This window comes from Pinus tabuliformis, chromosome Q, assembly GCF_031772625.1.
Source record: "Pinus tabuliformis cultivar Carrire ecotype Pingquan chromosome Q, CPIR1, whole genome shotgun sequence".
In the NCBI taxonomy this organism is placed as follows: domain Eukaryota; kingdom Viridiplantae; phylum Streptophyta; class Pinopsida; order Pinales; family Pinaceae; genus Pinus; species Pinus tabuliformis.
Window position 1 is genome coordinate 1,027,801,968 of NC_142296.1, and position 26,984 is coordinate 1,027,828,951.

General features: G+C 35.3%; 1 protein-coding gene and 1 pseudogene across 2 annotated transcripts in view; both read right to left on the minus strand.

Annotated features, from left to right (window-relative positions):
- Positions 1–21,226, minus strand: part of LOC149222993 (squalene monooxygenase SE1-like) — a 187,587-nt gene extending 166,361 nt beyond the window's left edge. Inside the window, exon 1 of one of the 2 annotated variants that reach the window (XM_089385704.1) lies at positions 20,763–21,226. In XM_089385704.1, the coding sequence (XP_089241830.1) occupies positions 20,763–20,996 (234 nt within the window). In that variant the 5' untranslated portion in view covers positions 20,997–21,226. The remainder of the gene's footprint in view (positions 1–20,762) is intronic. The other variant, XM_089385705.1, reaches the window with a different exon arrangement.
- On the minus strand, positions 16,926–18,611 carry LOC149222995 (fasciclin-like arabinogalactan protein 10 pseudogene; annotated as a pseudogene).
- Positions 21,227–26,984: the final 5,758 nt, after the last annotated feature.

Genomic DNA, 26,984 nt, shown 5'->3' on the forward strand with positions numbered 1-26,984 from the left:
AATTCTCTGTTGGGTGAGCCATTTCTAGCACCCTAGTTGTATTCATGAAATCTGCTTAATAATGTTGAAAAGTGTGCAACAAGAAATGTTTGTTGAGAGTGCAACAAGATGATGAAGCTTAGTGAAAAGAGTCACCTTCACTAAGTGGGCCCGCAGGCTATTTTTGGTGCAAGTCTATTTTTAGACATATGGATCATGTCTATGGATTGCAGGTTGTTGTTTATGGATGATTGGTCAAGTTGGGAAAAATAGATGGACTTCTATTTTTGATCAAAATGTGAGTGATCACAGTGTGAGTGATCAAAGTCTATTTTTAGACTGGCTGTCAAAAATAGAAAAGTCAAATATTATTGTCTCATAATAATATTTGGACTATAAACTTGATCTTATTCTCTTGGAGCACTTCAGTTTGAGCTACAGAGGTGGCACATGCAGCTGTCAGAAGGAAATACGCTTTTCTTATGAGTCAGTTGAGTTGTTGCATGCATGACTTCAGTTAGAACTCAAGTGAGTTGAGTTTAGTGGACTGGAGGTACAGTTGATGGAGTTGTGTTCAGTTTAGCTTTGTTAAACTAGTTGTATTTAGTCTAACTGATCAATAGACTAGAGATGAGTTGGGTGAATTAGTTATTAATTAATTCACAAGTTATTAACTCATAATGCAACTATAGAATACATCAGTTAACTCAGTTACATGTCAGTGCATGTTCAGTTCAACAGGGACAGGTGGTAGAGAATCAGATTGCTATCAGTTGTGACTATAGTTGTGCACCAGATCTTGCACAATCAAGGGATTGAGTATGCCAATGAGTTTGCTCACGTATTTGCCCAATATTGTAGCCTTTGCTCACGTCCAACAAAGTGTGAGTGATTATTTTGAGGTGAAATACGAGTTTGGGAAGCCATTCTCATCAGTTCTTGTGCAGGTATTGAGCAGTGGAGGCAGGCAAGCAGTGGAATAGATTTGGAGATCAGATCTGAGCTGTATTGTGTGTAACAGGTGGAGCTGGTACTGGATTGCTTGCGATAAGCATTGTACTTTGTAATGTTACATGATTCAATCAATATAATATACAGATAGTTGGGGTTTTTAGCGAGATGCTTTCCTCGGGATACATACTGTGTTTATGAGTTTGAATGATGCTTCTATGTGTGCCTGTCAATGTTTCTGCTTCTGTAAATTGATGATCAACGTAGAGGAGATTATGTATCATACATGTTCCGCTTATAATTGTATGATCAAGATAATCTCTGTGAATATGTGTTAAATTATTCAAAATTTCTACATGGTATCAAAGCTAGATTTGTAGAGAATTTGCAGGAAATTCCTACATGGTATCAGAGCTGCTTGATTTGTAGAAGAGATTTTTACAGGATATCAAGCGAGGATTGATCATCGGATCTATTATTCAGAAAGTGTTTACATTTTATTTCTTCAGGCAGAGTCTGTGATCGGGCCAGGTAGCCTCTGGATTCATCCTTCTTTTGGAAGGTGAGATATCTGGTGAATGCCCATACAGTCGATCTCTGTACAAGAAATACTTTGTTCTCACGAATTTTAGATCAGAGGCGGTTGAGTTTTGAGCTGGTGGAATTCGAATTTAATTCCAAAGCAAGAGTGAAACTCAGAAACATTCAGTGTGAGAATGGAGACAGTATGCCCCAGTATCTCACGAAGTTCACCCAATGCCGGGATGAGCTGGGAAGTGTGGGGGTGACTGTCGGATGATGATGGTGAGTCTAGGACTCCTTGACCTTCCTAAGAGTTGGCATAGCTACCAGGACTCGGTGAATAGAAGGGAGAAACTGCCAGGATGGGAGAGACTTTGGTCGGATCTTGTGCAGGAGGAGATTAGACGTAGCACCAGAGACGGTTCTTCATCCATGCAGGATGAGGAGAACTGTGCCTTAGCGAGTAAGGCGAGGAAGGGGAAGGAGAAGGTTTCTCTTTCCGAATCCAGTTCTTCCAGTGGTGGGAAGAAGGTTGACAAGTCGAAGGTGAGATGCTTTCGTTGTCATGAGGAGGGTTCACGGGTCAAGAACCTGTATGCTCTTGAGGTTCAAGATGCATGCAAAGCCTTGAGCAGCGAGGCAATTGATGGAGACTTGGTGGTTGAGAGGGAAGGTATGTTACCTTTCAACATGCAGAGCCAGAAGAAGTCTCAGACGATTGTGGAGGAGCCACGATTGGTGCAGCAGCTTCAGGAGGTTGTGGAGGAGCCACAACAAGGGAAGCTGAGAGGAGATCGAGTAGAGACATCTACTCATGCAGAGACCTCCAATAGGGGGAAACTTCGAGCCAGGTGGGCTGAGGGATCGCATGCAGCCATACCTCCAGGTAGGAGGTGGGGTGATGTGGATTGATTGTCCCAAGGAGGAGGGGCAAGATCCTTGAGGTACCCAACCTCTTGGATGAGACCTTGCTACGGGAGCCCCAGATGTGTAGTAGCAGGAACTGAGTGATTGGGTAGAGACAGATGCGGATGGAGCGGCAGAGAGAGTGATAGTGCAGGGAATCCCAGGACAGCACATAGCTAGTAGGCTGTAGCAATGCGAGAGGCACAAGTGTTTTGCACAGTGCTAGGTGGCACAAAGAGGTGTGCAATGGTGCGAGATGCATGGAGATGTTGCAGTAGCGCAGATGTCAGAGAGGGAGCACTTGTCAGCAGCAGGTAGAGCTTCAGCATCAGAGGGTGTTTCTAGCCCAACAAGGTGGTCAGTTGGGAGGTGCAGTGCGGATGCAATGCTGGGAGATAGAACCAGCAGCAGCATGGATGCAGTCAGAGATCAAAGTGACAGAGGCGAGAGCAGTCAGATACTGAAGAGCACAGAGATGCAGAGTCTTCAGTCGACAGAGGCAATAGCAATCAGAGACTTTGATGACGGAGCAAGTGGACCAGCTGGATGTGTTGCATGGAGAACATTCCAGAGTTACAGGATCGGATTTGAGAGGAAGCCTTTCTTGTTGAGAGGGAGTGTTGAAAAGTGTGCAACAAGAAATGCTTGTTGAGAGTGCAACAAGATGATGAAGCTTAGTGAAAAGAGTCGCCTTCACTAAGTGGGCCCACAGGCTATTTTTGGTGCAAGTCTATTTTTAGACTATGTCTATTTTTAGACTATGTCTATTTTTAGACATATGGATCATGTATATGGATTGCAGAGTGTTGTTTATGGATGATTGGTCAAGTTGGGAAAAATAGATGGACTTCTATTTTTTATCGAAGTGTGAGTGATCACAGTGTGAGTGATCAAACTCTATTTTTAGACTGGCTGTCAAAAATAGAAAAGTCAAATATTATTGTCTCATAATAATATTTGGACTATAAACTTGATCTTATTCTCTTGGAGCACTTCAGTTTGAGCTACAGAGGTGGCACATGCAGCTGTCAGAAGGAAATACGCTTTTCTTATGAGTCAGTTGAGTTGTTGCATGCATGACTTCAGTTAGAACTCAAGTGAGTTGAGTTTAGTGGACTGGAGGTACAGTTGATGGAGTTGTGTTCAGTTTAGCTTTGTTAAACTAGTTGTATTTAGTCTAACTGATCAATAGACTAGAGATGAGTTGGGTGAATTAGTTATTAATTAATTCACAAGTTATTAACTCATAATGCAACTATAGAATACATCAGTTAACTCAGTTGCATGTCAGTGCATGTTCAGTTCAACAGGGACAGGTGGTAGAGAATCAGATTGCTATCAGTTGTGACTATAGTTGTGCACCAGATCTTGCACAATCAAGGGATTGAGTATGCCAATGAGTTTGCTCACGTATTTGCCCAATATTGTAGCCTTTGCTCACGTCCAACAAAGTGTGAGTGATTATTTTGAGGTGAAATACGAGTTTGGGAAGCCATTCTCATCAGTTCTTGAGCAGGTATTGAGCAGTGGAGGCAGGCAAGCAGTGGAATAGATTTGGAGATCAGATCTGAGCTGTATTGTGTGTAACAGGTGGAGCTGGTACTGGATTGCTTGCGATAAGCATTGTACTTTGTAATGTTACATGATTCAATCAATATAATATACAGATAGTTGGGGTTTTTGGCAAGATGCTTTCCCCGGGATACATACTGTGTTTATGAGTTTGAATGATGCTTCTATGTGTGCCTGTCAATGTTTCTGCTTCTGTAAATTGATGATCAACGTAGAGGAGATTATGTATCATACATGTTCCGCTTATAATTGTATGATCAAGATAATCTCTGTGAATATGTGTTAAATTATTCAAAATTTCTACAAATAATACAAACCCTCTATATTCTGCACTGGTTTTCCCGAATTGGGCTTTTTTGGGGATGAGTGTCCAAAAATAACGATGTCCCTTGTGTTATTGTCTCAGTTTATTTCAATGCATGATCTGTATATTTGTGAAGGCTGCCATAGTGTTTACTTCAATGTTTATGAAATTAAATAACTTGTTAATGTAAAGAACAAGTAGGAGATTGTAAACCAATAATTGCAGTAGGGGTTTCTAATGTGTTAGATTCAGGAATTTTCACATGGTATCAGAGTGATTGCAAATGAGAGGCGACTGAAGACACCGGCCGAGAAATCTGAGAATTTGCAACAAAGAAGTAGTGATCCCGAGAGACAGCGTTGTTCCAAAGCTGAAGAGGCAAGAGGAGGAGTGACGCAGTGCAGAGAGTGTGACGCAGAGGCTCACGCAATGCCTGCATCAGCATTCTGAGCCGGGAGAGGAAGACGCAGTAGCTGGGAGGAGCCCACGCAGTAGCTGCGTCAGCCATCAGGACCAATGTAGAGGCAAAGGAGGGCAGAGCAAGCTCACACAGAGCCACGTCAAACTTCTGAGCCAGGAAGGATTGACGCAGTTGGCCGAGAGGAGCAGATTCAGCCCACGCAGAGATTGCGCAGAGCTTGAAGGGCTCAGATTCTTCGAGTTGTCGGGGCTAAGGGAGTTGTGTAGATTTTGATTTGTGGAGCTGGTGGGACGTTGTTTCTATGAGTGCAGAACAGTGTCTAAGGAGACTGAACCAAGGTAGAGGGAAGCACTACCTCGACAGATTTCTAGCCAAGAAATCTAGATCTAGGTTGTAGCGGCAAAGGAGGATTGGAGAGGACTGATTCGACAGTTGGCCGGAGGATTTTCAAGAGAGAAATGAGGACTCAGAGGGAGTTTAGAGAAGAGGAGCAGAGATGGAAGCGAACGGATTGAGGGATCAGGACAGATTGGACGGGGCTTACAATTTTGTCATCTTGAAGGCTAGGATCGTGGCAATCCTGGATAAACATCGCATCAAGGACTGTGCCTTGAAAACAATAGATGTCCCAGTTGACCTTGATGCAAATGAGGAGTATGAGAAGGCCCAAGCGAAGGCGAAATGCATGATCCTAGACGGAGACAAGGATCATGTAATACCACATATTGGTGAGAAGACAACAGCAAGGGAGATGTGGGAGACCTTGACCGGCTGTTCCGCGCAACGGAAGAGGTTATTGGAGAATCAGCTGAGGTTGTCCCAGATGCAGAAAGGGGAGGAGATAGATCCCTTCCTTTTCAAGTTGCAAGGGATTCGCGACTAGCTTACTTCTGTGGGGTCTACACTGGATCCAAAGTTCATGGGCAGGACTTCCCTGAATGCAGTCTCCGAGGAGTGGGAGACATTTGTCCAAACTTCAAAGCATTTTGGGCAAAGAGACTCTCCCCAGTTGGGACGAGATGTGGGCAGCTCTTCGACAAGAAGAGCTCAGGAGATTGACCAAGGCAGGGAGTAGCGGTAAGGGAGTTCAAAGCAAGAAGGAGGAGGAGGAGGATGCAGCTCTCCCATCAGCGAGACAGCAGGGGGTACAAAAGAAGAAGAAGAAAGACATCTCCAAGGTCAAGTGCTTCAACTATGGGGAGCTAGGACATTATGCCTCTCAGTACCCTGGGAAGAAAGGCAAGGGATAAGCTTCTAACTCAAAGGTTGCTCCAGCAAAGGTGGAGAAGGATGTCAAGACTGATGACGATTGTGCCATGAGTGCTCATGCACCTCTAGAGAAGAGGTGGAGAGACATGGAGTTGTAGTCAAGAGGACTACAGAAAGAGGCAAGATCCTTGAGGTACCCAAACTCTTGGATCACATCCGGCTACGGGAACCCTTAAAGACAGTAGCATGATGACAAGTGTTGGGTGGAGCAAGGTGTGTTGGAGTGGAAAGTCAGTTCTAGAGTGCAGAAGTCTGTAGCAGCGTAGTGGAGGTTGCAGCAGTGCGAGAGGCACAGAAGAGGTTGCAACAGCGTAGTGGCAGCAGAGGGAGCACAAGATAGCAGCAGAGGTAGCTTCAACATCACGAGGCTTCCAAACTGACCAGGATGTCAGTGTTTGGGTGAAGTCAGTTACTTACTTCTCGGTAACTGAGTTGCAGTGCAACAGTTAGCAGTGGCAGTGCTATGGGCAGCATGATGCAGCATGTTGAGAGGGAGCTGCAGTACAGATGTAACAGTGGCAGTGGCAGTGGCAGTGTCATGGGCAGCAGTACAAGAAGCAACAATGCAATGGATGTGGGGCAGCATGCCAAGCATCAGCACAGAGGACTGATGCGAAGGATCAGTGTGATGCTTCTATGGTGAAGCATTGCTAGAGCACATTCCTCGCTAAGAGGGAGTGTTGATTTTGGGTAGCATCGGATGTGCTCTAGCCTTGAAAATTGGTGGAGAGGCTAAGGCACATGAGATATCCAAGACCCAGAAATCGTTTGGAAAAATTCCACCCAGATGAGGAGTTATTTAAATAATTAATATTTTTAACGGGTTCCTAAGTTTAAACTTAGAAAAATAAAAATATTAATGTATATTAATAAAATATGGGTGACAAAGTTCTAAGTGACGAGGATCAAGCGAGTTCTAAACTTAGTCATTGATTAGGGACTTAATCTCAACCGTTGATTCATCAACAGGAAAAGTATAAGAGGGGGCTTGAGGGACAGTTGGAGATACACCAAGTGATCAAAGAATTCAATTTTCTGGGGCAAGGTTTGCTGAGGAAATCGAGTTAGTGATCAGAGTTGCAGTGAGGGGTAGTTCAGCAAGGGATTTTCATCTGAGGCTGAAGAACACCTAGCAGAGAGGCAGCGCAGTGCCAGGAGAGATAGCGCAAGCCCTAGAAGGGCTAATGTAGAGGCCGAAGAGTTGACCCAGAGGACACAGAAGGTTGTCGCAGGTGACACAGAAACCGTAGAGGCTGACGCTGGGCCTTAGAGGCAGCGATGGGGACTTAATCTCATTGTGTGCGGCAGAATGAGAGTAGATCAGCAAATTTTGAGCTGGGGAGGGTGAAATAGATCCTAGAGGAGTGACGCAATTCCAGAGCAGTGCTTGAAGCAGTTTTCATTGTCCAGCATAGGAAACAGCCGAAGTCGCTGTGGGGTTTGATCATAAGCTTGCTAATTTGCCAGAATATTCGTCTCTGGATAGAGGTACTACTGCCGAGGAAATTCTCTGTTGGGTGAGCCATTACTTGCTCCCTAGTTGTATTCACGAAATCTGCTTAATAATACAAACCCTCTATATGCTGCACCGGTTTTCCCGAATTGGGTTTTCCCGGGGATGATTGTGCAAAAATAACGGTGTCCCTTGTGTTATTGTCTCAGTTTATTTCAGTGTGTGATCTGTATATTTGTGAAGGCTGCAATAGTGTTTACTTCAATGTATATGAAGTTAAATAACTTGTTAATGTAAAGAACAAGTAGGAGATTGTAAACCGATAATTGCAATAGGGGTTTCCGATGTGTTAGATTCAGGAATTTTCACAGTAAACTCAGATATCTTCCACTTCAGAACAACCGATGACATGACCAACACTTAAAACAGCTCCTTCAGTCTAAGGATGGCCAAGACACCATCCTACCTTTAAGGTCAGATGGATGTTGACATCATATTTTCCATGATGGATAATTCTATCATGAACTTTGATATGTCTAAATCGTTATGTAGTTTTGGATAGCATTGAATATGCACTGATTACTTTCATCATTGTTTATGATGTTTGAAAGCAGTTCCACCTATTTTTGATAATGGCTTGGTGGGTAGTTAGCTGTTAATTAGCTAGTAATTAGTATGATGTACAGTTTATATATAGGAGAAGTTAGTATGAAAATCTCTCTCAAATAGCCTTCTGCTTTAGCATTCCGAATATGAGAGCAGTTGGAACATGAGTTCGGCGATTACCTTCTTGTTGTCATTGCTGAGTTGAGTGGAGTTGAATAGATGGTACCTTATAGATGTCTTTCTAAGGCTCTGTAGAATGGCTCTATTGTGTATGCAGATGCTGGTATCTATTTCTTAAAGAAGATGTTCCTTATTATTATGCAATATTTTCTTACCTTTTTCTGCTGATGTATCCTTTCAATTCTGATTTAGCTCCTGAATGCAGTTAATTCTCTTTTGATTACTGCCAACACTTTGATCTTATCTGTTAAAGAAAGGGTTCTATTGCTTGGCTCATACTTAGAGCAGCCAAACGCATGGAAATCGTTCGCCCTGGTTGTAAGATCCATCTACCTCCCTCTACCCCCAAAATGCCAACACTACATTTCAGGCTTCATCCATAACCACCTTAGGGTCCCATTCTCTTCCACCCACAAGAAATCTACCTATTCCAATTTACATCTAAATCAACCCCTTTTACAATTAGTTTCCTCCCCTCAGAAGAGACCAATCCAAGACTCCATGTAGCGCCACCCTTCCCCTTAAACCAATCTCATTCCATCCTTCAATACATTACCTACTCTGAGACTCTCCAAATTCCTCATTGATTCTACTGAAACTACTCATTTTTCTTCGATCATTAATATTCAATAAGCAGATCAGACAAAAGTATTATAGAGTGTCTTAGTTTTTGGGGGTTTACTTAAAATCGCCATTACAAATGACAAAAGGCTTTATAGTTTTCATTGACTGAATTTTTAGGGCATGCAAATTCCATATTAATGAAAATATCATGAAACCCAACCCTCGCTCAAAATCCAAAAAGACCTGAAATTTACAGTAAATAAAAAGAAAGATGACTTGCAAATAAAAAGGAACATAACTTGCCTTGCCAAGCGTGTTAGCGAGGAGAACCGAACCCGCGACACCTGTCCCACAATAATTGAACCGATCGCTGCTTCAGCCGCTCCGTGATTGTCAGCGCCATAATTTCCTTCTGATTTCTCGGAGCGTAGTCTAAACGTCGGATTTCTTTCCCCTTTTTGGTAAATTTTCCGACAATTTTGCTCGGAATTCCGTCAAAAATTGTAAATGTGAGTCGTTTTATTTTTACAGTCCAAGTGCTTCGTGGTTTTGGTAGATTTTCCGACAATTTTGCTCGGAATTCCGTCAAAAATTGTAAATGCGAGTGGTTTTACTTTTACAATCCAAGTTCTTCATGGTTTTTTCAATACGCTGAAGCTATTTAAAATGCAATTTAAGTGATGAAAATCACTATCACACCAAAAATCGTATTACACATTTGGTGAAAACCCCAAAAAGAAATCGAACGTTTAGACTTCGCCATTTCTCAGAACTCTTGCTCTGCACTCCCCTTGGTTCTGTTATTCCACCTGCTTATTATGGTATAATAAAACATTAATACGGAAAAAAAAGCCAGTGGCCACTGCAATCAGCATAGTCTGATGCTCCATTGCAGATGTGATCGTCAATTAATCAGTAATGGGTTCTCTTCTTCTTATGTGTTTATGTGAATAAAGATTTGATTGGTAGAAATACGCTAGGATACTGGCCATCACGAGAGTCGTTCGCACAGTGTCGTTGTTGCCAGCACACTTCGAGAAGCGGGACGGGGCGAACGTTAAATAACTGGTTTCTCGGTCGAGTATCAAACGAAGTGATGTTTTTGATAAATAAAAATTCAGAAATACATTCAGTTTACGCCCACTAATTTCCCACATTTGCTTAGTAGACGATACAAAAATAAAATCAGAGAGCCTTGTTGGGTTTAACCGCTAAAACAATTTAAACAGACTGGGAAACTCTTGAGCAAGGAATTTTTACCTAATCAAGGATAACTAGGAGATGCACATGCAGCGGTGCATTCACAAGGATATTTTAAGTTTTTTTACAAAATATTATAAAATAATAATGGTAAATTTTTAATAATAACTTTTATTTTATATAGTTTTTTCTAAGGAGTTTATTTAGTAAGTTTGTAATATGTAAAGAGTGACGAAGATAGAGGTTATAATTATAGTTGTTGGAATTGATCCCATGTGATGTTTAGTTATCAATTTCTCTAATGAAAACAATTTATTTCACACAAATTCATTATTTTGTAATCTAGTGGAAATGTTATAACCTTTTTTGTATGTATGTTGTTGCTTTTGGGAAAACTATGGAATGAATGTGATTTCACAAAAATTCATCATTGTGTAATCTAGTGGAAATGCTTTATAGTATGTTGTTGCTTCTTGAAAAACTATGGAATGAATGTGAACCATAGGAATTCAAAAAATTTCATGTGCACACACTCTCATTTTATAAGTCTATCAATCCTAAAGTCCTAAATATTGTGAAATTCTACTTTCTCCATACAAAAGTCCAATGAGGTTGAAACAATTCTCAAACATCCTAAAACAATTAATGGTAATGTTAAAAATCTAAGTAAAATGATAGAAATATAAGATCAAGGAGAAGGTTAACTTTTATATTAAGATTCAATATTACCATTGATTACCAAAGTTATTGGATAAAAAATTGATTCCCTTTTTGGGATGCCCCTTTTTGAGAAACATGTCCCTCGCACTAAGGAAACATTTATACGTGCATTTCCGCAAGTTTCCCCAAAATGGGGATGTGCAAAAACATTTCCCTAGAGTCCCTCCCACCTTCCAAATGTGGGAAGCATGGGAAGCATGTCCCCACCCTAGGATAAGTGTACCCATGGAACATTAGAAATTTATGGTTTTCATGAGTGTAAATCTAATCAATCACCTTGATTCTTATTGTTATTTTAAGTTGTCATCTATAGTCTAGGTTTTGGCTCTTTCTTGAACATTTTTTAAACCAATTTTGCTCAAAATCTTGCAAGGATTTGTTGGAATCATAAGTTTGAATTGTGAAATTTACATAATAAAAACTTATTCCAAAAGTTTTTTTATAACACTGAATCTATTTATACATTTAAAAATACATTCTAGATAATAAAAAGACACAATCATAAAAAAAAAATTATATAATCAAATTCCAAAAATTAAAAAACAAAAAACAAAATATAAAAAGTTAAACCAAACCACGTTTAATAAGTTAAGAAACACTTATAATAATTTAAAACTAAACCACGTTTAATAAGTTAAGTTATTACTTATTTTAAGTAATATTTTTTTACACATTAACATGATTGTAAAATCAGATTTTGAAATTATATGACTATAAACAAAACTAAATTCTGGGAAAGATGTCAACACAAAAGATGGGCAGAGAAACCTATTGAGTAGTTGCACCACGCAACAAAGAGTTTGCAACGCTAGTACATGACTTTTTATGTTTAGCTAATGTCGTAGTTGCACCACGCAACAGAGTATGTATAAAGAGTTTGCAAAGCTAGTACATGACTTTTTATGTTTAGCTAAACGTGGTTTCACGATGACGGTTAGATGTGATATCATGATGAGAGTAGGGTTCTTTGTGCTTATAATGGTTAGCACGAAATCAATGTGGAGGAATCAACGAAACCAACCAATGGGTAAGAACCGGCAAATTTTGATGGGCAGAGATCTCTAATTTTCAATAAATTTTTATTAAAATTGTTTTGAGTTAAGAAATATAAAAAAGAATTGTTTTTAGTGCGATTATTTTGTACTTTTTGGTGTCAGAATTTGGTAGAAAAATTTGAGGTGAAATCTTGATTTGTGTTATTTAAATTAGTTTTTTCACTGTATATATGGATTCAGCACCCTCGAAAACCTCTAGAGTACTTCGATTGCATAGGATTACCCATCAAGCTTGTGATTTCAATAAATTCCTACGGGATTTTAGAGAAATTAGACCAAAAAACCTATCGTAAAAGCTTCCAAAAAATCGCACTAAAAACAACTTCAATCTAAAAATACATGTTTGAATTTTTTGGAGAGGGCTTTATAAAAAATATTATAAATTTGTTTTAAAATTAATAAATTAAAAATATATTTTTATAAAAATAATATTATAATTTTTATGGTAAATAAAATAATATTTTATTATAAAATTAAGAAAAAAAATAATATTTTAATTTGAATAGTTTTTAAGTGTTACTTTTTGGAAAGTTTTTCCAATTTATTTTCTGATCTAATTTGTCTAGAATCTTGGATGGATTCATTGAAATTATAAGTTTGAAAGGTGAACTCTTCACAGTCTAAGTTCCTCTAGGGTTTTTTAGGGTGTTGAATTTATTTATGAAGTCAAAAACACTTTAAACAACACAAATCAAAATTTTGACACAATTTTTTGTTAGATTCCAACCAAAAATCCATTAGAAAATCCAAAAAATCACACTTAAAAATTACTCCATTTTAATTTTAAAAACCATTTAAGTTAATTTTTAGAATTAAATGATAAAATTAATTTTATAAATAAATGTAATATATAAAAATTATATTGTAATTAAATTTTATTGATAAGTGTTAATTATATTGATAAAAGTTTAAGATGATATTTATGATAATTAAAGTATTTAAGTGAAGAGAATATTAATGATTTTTCTCCACTATTCAAGATAAATTAAATTAATAAAGATAAAACTCAATTATTAATAAGAAGAAATAAAATTATTTTTTCACGTCATTGTCGATATGTGGTTTTTTAAAAAGTTTTATGGTTTATTTTAATATTATAAATTTAAAAAATAAATGAATATTATGAATTAATGTGTATTCAATTTGAATATTTTGATGTATTTTACTGTTTGTAAGTGTACTTGTAAAAAAAATTACTAAATTTTTAAATATATTTTTTCATATATATATGAAAAAATACATTTAAAAATTTGGTAGTTTATTTTTACAAATACATTTACAATCCAATTAAATATTAAATATATTATTTTAAATCAAAATAATACACATGAATGTGTTTGCAAAGAAAAAAAAAAAAAAAAAAAATATATATATATATATATATATATATATATATATAATTTTAAATTCAAATAATACATCAATAATATTTATAAGTAGAACTTCCGCGTAAATCACATAACCAACCAGTGTGGTTCATCGTCATGACAAGTTGAAGAAACAGATCCAGCTTTGCATGCTAAATAGTTTGAGCAGAGCCTCTAACGGCTATCTTGACCAACGGCTAATTTTGACTTGGGGACTTCAGTCAAAAAGTCAAAATAATAATATAATGGGAGTTAGTTATCATACCTTAGATTATATAAAAGAAATAATTATAAATGTTGATTACGTTATTAGTTTATTAAAAAACTTTGACTTATATGAGAATTAGTTAGATCTAGGACCTAACTTATATATATATATAAATAAATGTAAGGTAATTTTAGGATGATAGTTAGTTATAATAACTATATATTACTAGAAAGTTAAAATTAAATAGATAAATATATATATAAGTTAGTTGAAAGGTATAATTTAAAGTATTTAAGTTTCTAGTAATTATAACTAACTAACCTACCTTATATATATTTTTATATCTCGGGAATTTAAGTTTCTAGTAATTATAACTAACTAACCTACCTTATATATATTTTTATATCTCGGAAATTAGTTATACCTTTCAACTAACTTCTATTATATATATATATATATATATATATATATATATATATATATATAATTTTAACTTTCTAGTAATATATAGTTATTATAACTAACTATCATCCTAAAATTACCTTACATTTTATATATATATATATATATATATAAAAGTTAGGTCCTTGATCGAACTAATTCTCATATAAGTAAAAAAAATTAATAAACTAATAACGTAATCAACATCTATAATTATTTCTTTTATATAATATAAGGTATGATAACTAACTCTCATTATATTATCATTTTGACTTTTTGACTGCAGTACCTAAGTCAAAATTAGCCGTTGGAGGCTTTGCTCAGACTATTTAGCATGCAAAGCTGTTTCTTCAACTTGTCCTGACACTGGTTGGTTCGAAATGCGTCGACAAATGTCTCTCTTTATGTGATTTACACCGAAGTTCTACTTATAACTATTATGGATCACAGAAGCCTCAATTCAACAATCAATAATATTATTCACGTATTGTAACTTGCATATTTATAATAATAAAAATAATAATCGAATAATATTAATTAATTATATTTAATTATACAAAACATTAAATTTTAATATATTTTGTTTTAATTTATATTTATTTTAAAAACATATCTTTTATTATATTATTTTAATATTTAAAAATAATCATTAAAGATATGAGTAAAAACTTCACCCCTCTCATACATACATATATATATATATATATATATATATATAATTTTAAAAATTTATTTTTAATATAAATAAAAATTAAAACAAAATATATTAAAATTTAATGTTATGTATAATTAAATATAATTAATTAATATTATTCGATTATTGTTTTTATCAATATAAATACGTAATTTCAATGCATAAATAATATTATTGGTGTATATATATTTTAAATTACTATAAATTAAAAATAAATATATTTTTTTGGCAAACTTCAAGCATTTTAAAATGAACAAATTACCTATTTTCTTTTTTTCCATTATTTTCAAAAACATAAATATCATGAATTTTAAATTACTACGTTTATGTTTAATAAAGCTTATTAGTGTTTTATGTTAGATTACAATTCACTAATATCTAAACTCACATTAAAATTTTAATTACTTATATACTAAAATGTGTTAACCATAGTTCTATTCTGAATTACTTAGGTGTGACTTAGAGTTATCAACATATTTGATTGCAATTATTAATATTTTGATTTAAGTTCAAAAAAAATATGTGTATACTAAAATATGTGTTAAACATATTTCACTGCGAGTATTCACATGGGAATTTAGAGTTAAGCATATTTCACTACAAAGTATTCACATGGGAACTTAGAGTTAAGCATATTTCACTACAAAGTATTCACATGGAACCTTAGAGCTACAAGCATGTGTTAATTTTTTTAGTGGATACATGGATTCATGTATACATCTCTTATGCAAGCGTATGTGATATATCTTGAGAGTAAAATTTAAACTCAAAATATTGAATTCTAATTTTATATAGAGAGATGGAAGTAATCCCTACCATGTATTGTTGTAATACAATAGATCCACCCTATATTATTGTAATATAAAAGATCTCATAACCTATTTTATACTTATGATCTGGATCATAAAGATCTATCTAGTGATCAGCAATCAATTGATTTTCATCAAAATCAATTGCTTCCACTGTTTGCACTGGCCGTTTTGCTAAAAGAACCATTAGATTTATTATTTGTTGGGTTAAGTTAAGGGGATTGTCTTTACATCTAGATACTCTAACCAAGTTAATCAAGTTTCCAATCTAGGTGAAGCTCCAATATTAATTATCAAACTCTTTCTAATACAGAATATCCACCATTAGATTTATTATTTGTTGGGTTAAGTTAAGGGGATTGTCTTTACATCTAGATACTCTAACCAAGTTAATCAAGTTTCCAATCTAGGTGAAGCTCCAATATTAATTATCAAACTCTTTCTAATACAGAATATCCAGCATTAAACCTAGGTCAATAACGCAACATGAAACCTTTAATGAATATATATCTATATCTATATCTATATATATATATATATATATATATATATATATATATAATAAATTAATATCTATTAGCATATATATTAATATAAAAATATAAAGATATATTAACACTTTAATGCATATCACCTCTCAATCATGTTGTTTTTATCTTCTTGAGGTTGTGTGTTTCCCACAGTCAAATCCTTTATCCGAGAATAGATGTATCAATATTACTTTCTTTGAGTAATTTGTTAATATGAGACGGTTATTGGAAATTTTGGGTATTCTTTTTAATTTTACTCTTTACTTATAGAATATTTGATTAAAGATATTTAGATATAATAATTTTTATTAAGATTTATTTTTAAGATAGATGTATTTGAATTTGTGTATGGTATGTATAATGAACTTTATTAAAATATATTTTTACTAATAAAGTTATAATAAAGTTATAATATATTGTAGGTATAAAAAAGTATATAATAAAAATAAAGATTTATTTTTATTTAACGAGTTATATTAAAAAGGGATTAATAAAAAAAATAAATTCATTAACATATAATGAAATTAGATTTTTTTTTGTAGTAGTCCATAAATATTATTATTAGTTCAGAAGTTAGTGAAAAGCTAATAATATACCAGGTTTAGTATTTAAAAAAATAATTTTAGAATGTTTATCATTCTTTGAATATGATTATTTTTGCAATGTCTACTTCAAAAAAAATTAAAAATGAAAAGAATATTAAACTCCTTAAAAAAACCTTCCTAAAATATGAATTGAAGATTTGTTTAGTAAAAATGAATTAGAAACACTAGTGAAGGATTTTACTCACAAAACTATTCAAAGGAGGTCTTTGCTTCCTATCAACCTTTTTGGGATTAGCAACAAGGAGGTTGAATTAAATTAATGTGAGAAAATGAAAGATAAAACAAAAATGTCTCCATTAAACATACTTATAAAAATAAAAATAAAAATATCATTTTTAATTGGACCATGTGGTTCTAGTTTTACAAAAACTATCAATAACATCAGAAGAACAAAATTTATTTAACAATTTGGAAAGAAACTCCTCCAGCAAAGAAATGAGAAAAAAAATGAAACCAATATAAAACAAACAAAATATAAGAAAATTGTAATCTTGTAAACTTGTTTTTATAACTTTTTCAACTTAAATATATTATTCCTTCTCCAACTTAAATATATTATTCCTTCTCTTATAGTAATGAATTTAAAACATAATTAACTTTGTTTTAAATTATAAAATGTGTATTTTTAGGCCTATAGGCCTATCAACACTTTTACCTTGCTCCATTGGATAAGGTGAGACACTTTCAACCATTGATTTGAAGTATGGCTGCTTTTTCCAACTATTGGTTGAGTTGTCTTACTGCTTTTTCCCATTCTTTTATGTCACTCTTGAAGATATTTTTACTGTCTTTTCTCTGCGAGTGGTTGAGGCTGTTCTTCTTCCCTGACTTTTGGCAAGCACTGTTCTTCCCTGGCTTTTGGCAAGCAATGATTAGTATTAAGCATCTCACAGAGCGCGTTATCACTTTCATCTCATCATTTTCTTCAATCCTCTCCATTGCATTGGCTTGCCTTGTTTCTTGTTCAAGTTTATTTTCTTTGTTGCATGGCCATGCATTTTGGATTTTACAGTGTTTTATTTTCGTTGTGTTTTTTTTCTGTTTTAAATCTAATTTATGATTTTTTTAAAAGAGTGTTTGCATGGTTTATCGTGGCAGTTCTATTTTGTTGCCTTTATGTTGAGCAGAAGAATCGATCGAGATGAAATTCTTGATCTTGTTGTTGTTATGTTGAGCAGAAAAATCAATAGAGATGAAATTCTTGATCCATGGGACTGAAATTCCCGAATTTTTTATGGATAGAAGCAGATATGTTTTTGGTTTTCAATATCTATGGGTTTTACTAATAAATTTGTACAGAAAAAAACAGCGTGGTAGATAATGGTTATGTATGGAATCCAATTTTTTCAACAATTTCAATCCATTATTTCTTTATTACGGTAAAACCATGAAAAAATCGCAAAGGCTTTAACCTTAGAGATAGTGCTTTTATTTTATAAGGTGAGGGTGTCGGAGCCGGGGAAGGAGCCACGGCGAAGAGCTCTTTGGGCTTCAGCAACTTATCAACCGTAAAGATCGCAAGTGGCTGGTCGTCCAGTAGGGTATCGCTGATCGTGGCCTTGCCAATGCGATTATTGAGCATCACCATGTTGCTGGAGGACGATGCCGTCACTACGTACTTTCCGGCGCCGGTGGTCGCCATCGTGCTGATGGGGCCATTGGTTGTCTTGAGGGTGCCAAGTGGGCTGTATACGGGCAGCTCGTGGAACTCTAGCAGGGATTCTTTGTCATCGTTGGACATCTTGCTCAGCAGCTTGCTGGTGGCACCCGTAAAGGCGGCGTCCGCAGGAGCGAATACAGTCAGCCCACCCTGGGGACAGCGTCCTTAAAGGTCTCGACGAACCCTGTGGCGGAGATCATGCCGGCGAAGATCTTGCACCCACCCTTTATCAGAACGGCCGTGATGTTCACGTCAGCGGGGGGACGGAGCAGGCGCCTCCGCCACGCTGGTCGTGATCGGCTGGCTCACCTCCACAACTGACAGATTGTAGCCCTCCTGTTTGACGGACTTGACATACTTGGCGTCCAGCTTGGACCCATGTGTCGCTAGGTCGAAGCCCTATATGAAATTGCATAATCTCATATATAATGAATTACTGAAAGAACTTAGCGGTCGGGCGGTCCCACTGATCGAAGGGTGGACTTCCCATGACCAGGAGAAGCAACCTTGCGACCCTTGAGATCGGTGATGTTAATGAAGCCAGCGTTGCCAGGGGCGGTGGTTGGGTAGAGTGTGGCGCTGAGTGTGGTGTCATTGGTGATTTGGTGGAGTTTTTTGGCTTCGAATATGTTTGGTTATCTATAGAGGTTTCTTGATTTTAGGTAATTAATTTAACTTCTTGATTTTGGGTAATTAACTTACTCTAAAATGAAATAAGACATTCAATGTGTTCCCTGTAATATAGATATAAACAAAATATCTAAAGAAAAGTAATTGCACAAAGACCCAGTGCAAGAAAACAAGGTTTTCCGCAAACCAATTAACTCTTCTAGAAAAATTCAACACTTCCAATTTAATAATCCCATCGGCCTCTCTCTATTACTAGTATATATTAAGTTTAAGTGTAACTTAGTCAACAACAAGATATATTATTAAAATGTATCTTGTATAAAAGTCATGATAGTGATAGCGTCACCATATATTTATATATGTATTTATATAAAAGAAGTTGTATATTAATTATTTTAAGTAATTAGTTAAATTTATTGTACACAGAGTGAGTATATATATATATATATATAGTTTAATTGATTGTCATTTTGCTATTGAATATTTTCTTAATTCTACTCAGTAGCACTTATAATGGTAATAACATTTAATAATGGTTATAATTTAAAAGATTACTTTAATTAGTTGTTATTGATATTAGTAAAGAATCATCTCGGTTATTGATTAGTTGTTATTGATATTAGTAAAGAATCATCTCGGAAAAAAATCAAATATTTTTTAGTTATTTAATTTTTATTTTAAATTATTAACCTTATTTAAATTTAAAAAAATTTAATTTTTATATAAATTTTTCTTTTTATATATATATATAAAATTAAAATATTCCATTTTTAAAAAATAAATTAATCTATATTAATTATAGAAGTAAAAATATTTTATAAATATAATTAATTAATAAAATTTATTATTAAACCCCATATACAGATATATAGCATCGAAACTTATAATTAATATTAATAACGAACATACATATAATTATCATGTATTCCACCCAATTGTTATCAAATTTTATCCATAATCTAATGTCATTTAAATTGAAAAATAATGTAAAATTCAAGTAACCATAGTAAACCAACTATTCACTTAGTGATTAATATTTACACTTATTTAAAGAGAATCCTAGATTGATAAATTCTCTTCGGTCCGGCTTCTTCGTACTATACAAATAAACGTTCTGCAAGACAAGTCAACTTCAGTGTTGGATAAATTTTTAATTAGAACCTAAACAGTGGACGGGTCCATCTATTCCTTCAGCCTTTGGAGTCTGGACTGCTATGGCTTTTCATTCAAGCCAGCGATGGTGGCTGCAATATAACTTAAGCTGGATTCGTTTCTATGCTGCCCTTTCTGCGATTATTAGATAGAATTATTATCCAGCTACCTAATTTTGAAGGGATTACTTAAATTCTTCCTCAGTACTTTACAAATTCCATGGGCTGAATTCTCTATATATGCAATTAGAATACATAAGAGAGATGATGGAACCCAACCCTGAGCAAAAAAAGCAAGCAGAGAACAGAAATTCATTTAAATAAAATGAAAAAGAAAAGATGGTTAAAAACTTATGGAAGAAATTTGTGTATGAAGTTTAGTTAGTTCTACCCTCCTTATTTTGATGGTTGATTTGCTGAATATTTGGCAATCAGATGAACATGGGCGTCGTTAATTATTTGACACAGTGCTTATGTCTTTCTGATTGCTTAATATTATGAGAATCCGGAAATTTGTGTATGAAGTTTAACTAGTTCTACACTCCTTATTTTGATGGTTGATTTGCTGAATATTCGGCAATCAGATGGACATGGCCATAATTAATTATTTGACACAGGGCTTATGTCTTTCTGATTGCTTAATATTATGAGAATCAGGAAATTTGTGTATGAAGTTTAGCTAGTTCTACACTCCTTATTTTGATGGTTGATTTGCTGAATTTGACAATCAGATAGGCGTCGTTAATTATTTGACACAGCGCCTATGTCTTTCTGATTGCTTAATATCATGAGAATCAGCAATTGAGATAAAAATACAAGTTTTTTCTTTAAATTTTTAGCCAAATGTTCCTAATTTCTTAACCATATGAACAAGTATGAAAATCTATCTACAAATGTTCCGAATTTTTTAACCATATGAACAAGTATGAAAATCTAACTACATTCTCTAAGATAACAATACTTGCCTTGCCAAGAGTGTAACCTAAAGCCGAACCAGCTACCCCGGCTCCCACAACTATAATATCCGTGGCTACTTCAAGATCTCTGCCATTGTTCTCTGCTGATTTCTCCAAACTCTTGGTAAGCGAACTCAGTAACTCCTTGGATCTTTTGTTAAACTTGCTGAAGACTACATAGCAATACATAAATGCAGAAGCAAAGCTAGCGACGAATACAATCACCAGCATATGATGCTCCATTCTTCCAGATATTGAGATCGTCACTCAGTCGTTGTGCTACTTCACACGTTTGCTCGTTCTTCCATGGATGGCTGAACAAGTATTTATATCATATTACAGGCCTTCACAGCCAATATCGTTAAAGTGCATGGCCTGCATAGTCAAGGGAAGTGGGACTGGCCGATCTTTATCACGAGCCGAAAGTTCCATCGAGTGAGTACCTGCTCTGTGTGAAAATGTTAGAAGTTTCGGGCTCGTGAATGAACGAAGTCCAATGCTTCTGGCATAAAATAATGGTGACAAGATGTAGGAACACACTCACAATTAGTCACTGTTAATATAAAATTAGTATCTCACGGGAAGTCGGTAAGTCGAAAGCTCAATCTTTCTACCTTGTATTTTGGACGGTTATATGAATATTTAAGTGGTAATAATGAGGTATTACATCATACTATATTTTGAGATTATTGATGTTTCATTGAAACACGGGTTCATTGTATTAATTTGGTATTAGTTATGTCTACTAATAATATGTTAGTATGAGGAATTAAGGTAAATAATTCAACCAATAAGATGGAGAGTGAAGGGACCAACATTAGAACCAAAATTCCAAACTAGTCGAAGCTACAAAGTGAAGAAAACACAAGAACTTTCCCTAGGAATCCATGATTGGAGGATCTAACAAAATAAGGAAGTTGAAGAGTGATATAAAGAACAACAAAGGCTCAGGAACTTGTGTAGATGAGCTACAAGAAGAAGGCAAACCATTGATCCTCCAACAAGGTGAAAAAAGAGAAATGTTACTAAACAAAGACAGAAAAAACCCGAGAACATACCTTGGAACAATCCGCCAAAGTAGAGAGCTCCCACCTAATACAAAGAAACTAGCTCAGCGGATAGAGAGTGATGAAGAGATTTAGGTTTAGAGGACATGGACTTGACATGAAAAGAGCACGCTGACACAGCCAAATGCCTTATCTAACTGTGCATATCCTATATTACCCTAATTCTTTAAGAAAACCTAGACTTGTCTCATTGTGAATAAACACTACCAAATGTTCCTTGGACATGTGTGAGTAATGGATGTAGGTTATAGTTTTGACAAGGAGTGTGGCAACCCTGTCCTGTGTATATAAGGCACCAAAAGGTCACGATGCCACCACCATCTCACTTGTCGTTGATTCGGCCATTATGCCCACCCCCATCGGGGAATTCCTGTCATGAATTGCCGAATCTTCCCACTGTGGTTCTCATTCCTTGTAGTTAATATCTAGCCAAGGAGAGGCAAAGAAAAGAATGGGCTTGGAGCATCCAATGTTGCCTAGCATGTCAAATATTTTGATGCATATGTGTCTCACATGTGATGGGATTATGACTTCAATTAAATCTAGTGGTTTACTGATCCAGGAAATATAGTTTTCTAATATCTAGCTTTTACTGATTCTATCCACAAGGGCACCTTGAATAAGTTGGTGAAGGGTGTTAATTGTTAGGTGTGAATCTCCTTTTACCATTATTTTAGTGTATCTATTTATGATGGCTATGTGGAGGCCAATTTTCGTAGCGGCTAGTTCTATTGCATTAATAATATTAGTTCACATGTAACCAACGAAATTTAATTGAATCTTGCTTGAGTCTTCTTGAAAGACACCTTGAATCTGGTTATCCTCACGTTATCTTTGGATGCTCCATCAAATCTTAGTTTGATAAAATCAGCGGAAAAGGGTGAAGCAACCAAAAGATTATACTTTTGAAGGAGGGGAAGAAGTATTAGGAAGAGAGGATTAGGGAGAGAGGCATAAGGCAAGCAAGAATAATTTCTTTGAATGATCCATTTCCGAATATAAGGCTTGCCAAGGAAAAATCAGGACTGGTTCCCTGACATTATGGAGAGTTTTTACCCAAACTGCTTCCTCGAAGGAGAAAGAACCATGAAAAATCTGAGAGATTTTCTCTTTCCATGTTAGCCACATGACAGACCCTAGGAAGATAGTCTAGGCCCTATTAATGATTGGGATTTTAAAAGGCATGACGTCCCAATTGATAATAGTGTCAATGATGTTATAATTCGGGCTATAATAAAAAATCCCACAGGTCTGAGAAACACAATCCCTCAGGAGCCTCATGTAAGGACAAACATTTAGAATGTGTTCCATGTCCTCCAACTCTGCCTTGCATAGTAGATAAATCGATGGTCCTTCAAATAATTTTTCGTAAATTCTATCCCAAGGGAGGCCACTTCCCCTCATGACTAGCCATAGGAATAACGATATCTTTGGCCAGAAATTGGTCCCCCAAATCTAGCACCAATTTTTTTTCTTGGTAAGATCCTTATTCCCCATTAGAAGAGAGTAGGCTTCCTATGTGGAGAAGTCTCCTTCATGCTTATGTCGCTCTATAAGCTTGTATGATCCATCTATTATGGGGATTTTCCTATTTTGAAGCTTAAGGACTAGATCTAGCTAACTTTCGTGAGCTTGAAGGAAGGGCCATTCCTATGTTATTTTCCATTCCCTCCATTGTCTGCTCAACTCTATGTGTTTCCAATAGTATTTTATCAAACAATAGTATTTTATCAATACCGTGTTACAATTGTGCGTTAGATCCACTAGTCTTGTCATTCTCTCGTTATTGGCTAGTTGCAGGAGTTGCTACCATGCATTTCCAAACAAAAAAAACTTTGTTGTTTTCCATGATCTCCTTGAAACTATGCTGCTCAATCATGAATTTGTTTTCTTTTGCTAGATTCCAAATGAATGATCCCATGGCGAATTCTTGTCCATATAGTATATCTTGTTAGGGAGCTAGGGGGCTATATTTATGGTTCCATACCAAACGCCATAGCTCTGCCCTATCTTGCAGCGATTTCCACCAAAGATTTGCTCTCATTATTTTATTGAGCTATTCCAGGCCCCTTAGGGTTGAGACCTCCCCCTGTTTTTGGAAGGCATAGCTTTTCCAAGGAAAGTAATGACCATTTTTTCCTTCTTTGTGCCATCCTATAAGAAATATCGATACATGCTTTAAATTTTTTTTAGCACATTTTTTGGAGTCGCCAATACCAATATTTGGTAGATTGGAAGAGCTTGTAGAATGCATTTTAGAAGGACTAATTGACCGACTAGATTCGATGATTAAAGAAATCCATTTATCTAGTTTTGAAGAGATTTGTTGGAAAAAGTCTTGTCAATGATTGGATCTTAGAGAGTTGTTGACTAAAGGGGCTCCCATGTACCTCTTCTATAAATCATTTCTATTGAATCCCTATAGGTGGACCATATGGGCATGCACTTCCAGATTAGTGTTAAAAAAGTAGACCTATTATTTAGAAAATTAATGTACATACTTGAGGCTACTGTGAAATCACTTAGAACTTGTATGATGGCATGTGCTTCTCATGCACAAGGGATGTCCATGAGCATAGTATCATCAACAAATTGTTGGTGGGTGAGAGGAAGATCATATCCATAGAGGCAAAGGCCTTTGATTGTATCATTGGTGATCATGGCTTTGATCGAGTGACCAAGTCCTTTTGCTACTAATATAAAGAGAAAGGACGGAAATGGGTCCCCTTGTCTGATACCTCATGAAGACTTAAAAGGATGGGTAGGTGAACCATTGACAATAATAGAAAAAAGAGGAGTGAAAATTAACTCACCAATGTATTCTATGTAGTCTTCCCAAAATCCAAAGGCTCTTAAGACAACAAAGAGATAGGACCAACTAAGTTTTTCAAAGGCTTTAGAAATATTTGTCTTGATGAGCATTCCTCTTTTTTTCATAATCTTGAGAAAGTGACTACCTTCATGAGCTGTGATGATGCCATATAGATTTTGATGACCCTCAACATACCCCGATCGTTCAGGAGAGATGAGAGCGACCAGGAGGGGATGTAATCAATTGGCCAAGATATTGGAGAGAAATTTATAAATGAAATTACATAATGCAATCATAAAGAAATTTTCGGCCAACCTAACATGCGCCTTGGGGACAAAGGTGAGCAATGTCACATTTATAGCAAGTTGAAGTGATCCTTATATCTTATATTCTTTGATCAATTTTTGAATCTCATAGCCTAAAATAGGCAAGCTACTTGGAAGTAATTCGTTGTGAAACCATTTAGTTCTGGGGCCTTATTCTTTATCCTAAATTTTACTGCTTATTCAACCTCCTCGAAAGTGATTTCCCTCATAAGTGCCTTGTTTTGGTCTTGATTAACTAGAGCAGGAATATGTGCCCTCATTTTATTAATGTGTTGCGACCTATTTAAATAGGGCTCAATAAGGAGGGATTTGTAGTAATTGTTAGGGTAGCTCTCCAACTCTTCATGACTTGACATTTTATTTCCTTCCTCATCTGATAGCAAGTAGATTCAATTGTGGTGCTTGAGCATTATCATATAACTTATGAAAGAATTTCATATCTCGTTCCCCTGCCTGAAGTAAATTTATGCAAGAATTTTGCTTCCGTAGAATTTTCTTATGTTTTCTTCTATCTTTGATCTTTGTCAGATTTCACCTTCCATATGTGTTAGGTCCTTTATTATTCCTTCCAAAATGTTCCTTTGTTGTATCTCTTACATATTCGCCTCAAATCTGTGCTTTTCCTCTCATATATTGCTAAATCCTTCCTTGTTCCAAGTTTTGAGTGTAGTCTTGAGGTTTTTGAGCTTCAATTGGAATGTTTTCATCCATGTTCCCCCTAGATTGGCGTTACTTTCCACCAACTCTTAATGTTGTCGAGAAAGGTCACATCCTACAACCAGAACCCCTTGAACTTGAAGGTCAATTGTGAGGGGTTCCTTTGAAATCAAGCTAAAGAATGATCAGCCAATGGTTCAATCCATTGCAAGGTCGAATAGTTTCTTCTATACATATATTTTTCTATTATTTTTTTAGAAAGAAAAAACCTGTCTAACTTAGATGTCGCATTTGGTTCTTTCCTCCTCTCTTGTTATTCTAGATATGAATGTCATTTAGGGTGTTTATGTTTCACAAGCTAAATGGTGTATTTGAACATTATATCTACCTTATCTAGTCTTCTTAATAATATCCCCGACTTTACTTGTAATGGATTTATCATGTTGAAATCCCCTCCTATGATCCATATCTCTACCTAGCTTAGGACATTTATTGATCCAAGGCCTTAAATTTTTTTTATTTTTTTTATTTTTTTTTTTATTTTTTTATTTTTTTATTTTTTATTTTTTTATTTATTTATTTTATTTTTTTGCGGTGATGGGTGGTCCATACAAAATGGTTAGCAACCCTTCCTCTTTCGATCCTAGATATTGAAACTAGCCAGATAAAATTTCTTGTGTTTGAAATTAGTCAGAGAGTACCACCTCCTAAGGGTTCCATAAAATAGCAAGTCCTCTAGTTGTGCCTACAACATCCAAGACAATCACCCCATAATTCCAGCATTTTTATATCATTGAGGTGGGCTTTTCCTCATAGATATTTGCTTTTTGAAGAATAACTATGGTGAGCTTTTCCTTCCTGATTCTTTCTTTCAAAACATTGTACTTTCCCTTCTTGTTCAAGCGTGTGAATATTATATTTTTAATTTAAATTCTACGTTTAATTTAAAATATTTGATTTTTATGCTCGGTTATGAAGGTTATATGTTTAATTCATAATACAAGTAGATTTCTTGACATGTCTAATATTTTTTATAAATTTTTTTTTTATGTTCAAAAATTAATAAGAGAACCCTTGCAAGATTATCATAGTTTTGATGACTTAAGAGGATAATATCGTAACAAATATTTTGAAATTGAATTATAATTTAGGTGTATGCAAGGTACTCTAAGAGAAAATGTCTTTCATTTCAACCCTCTATGTGTCACAAAAATGACAAAGTCTTGCAACACTTGGTGTTTTGGAATTATCTAAAGCCTAGCTGTAGCTTGTGGGAGTTGGTTGGTATTTTAGAAATGTTGATTTCCTTCTTTGTGTTACATAAAGCTAAAAGATACTTTTGATCTTCTTGATTAGGATTGGCCATCTC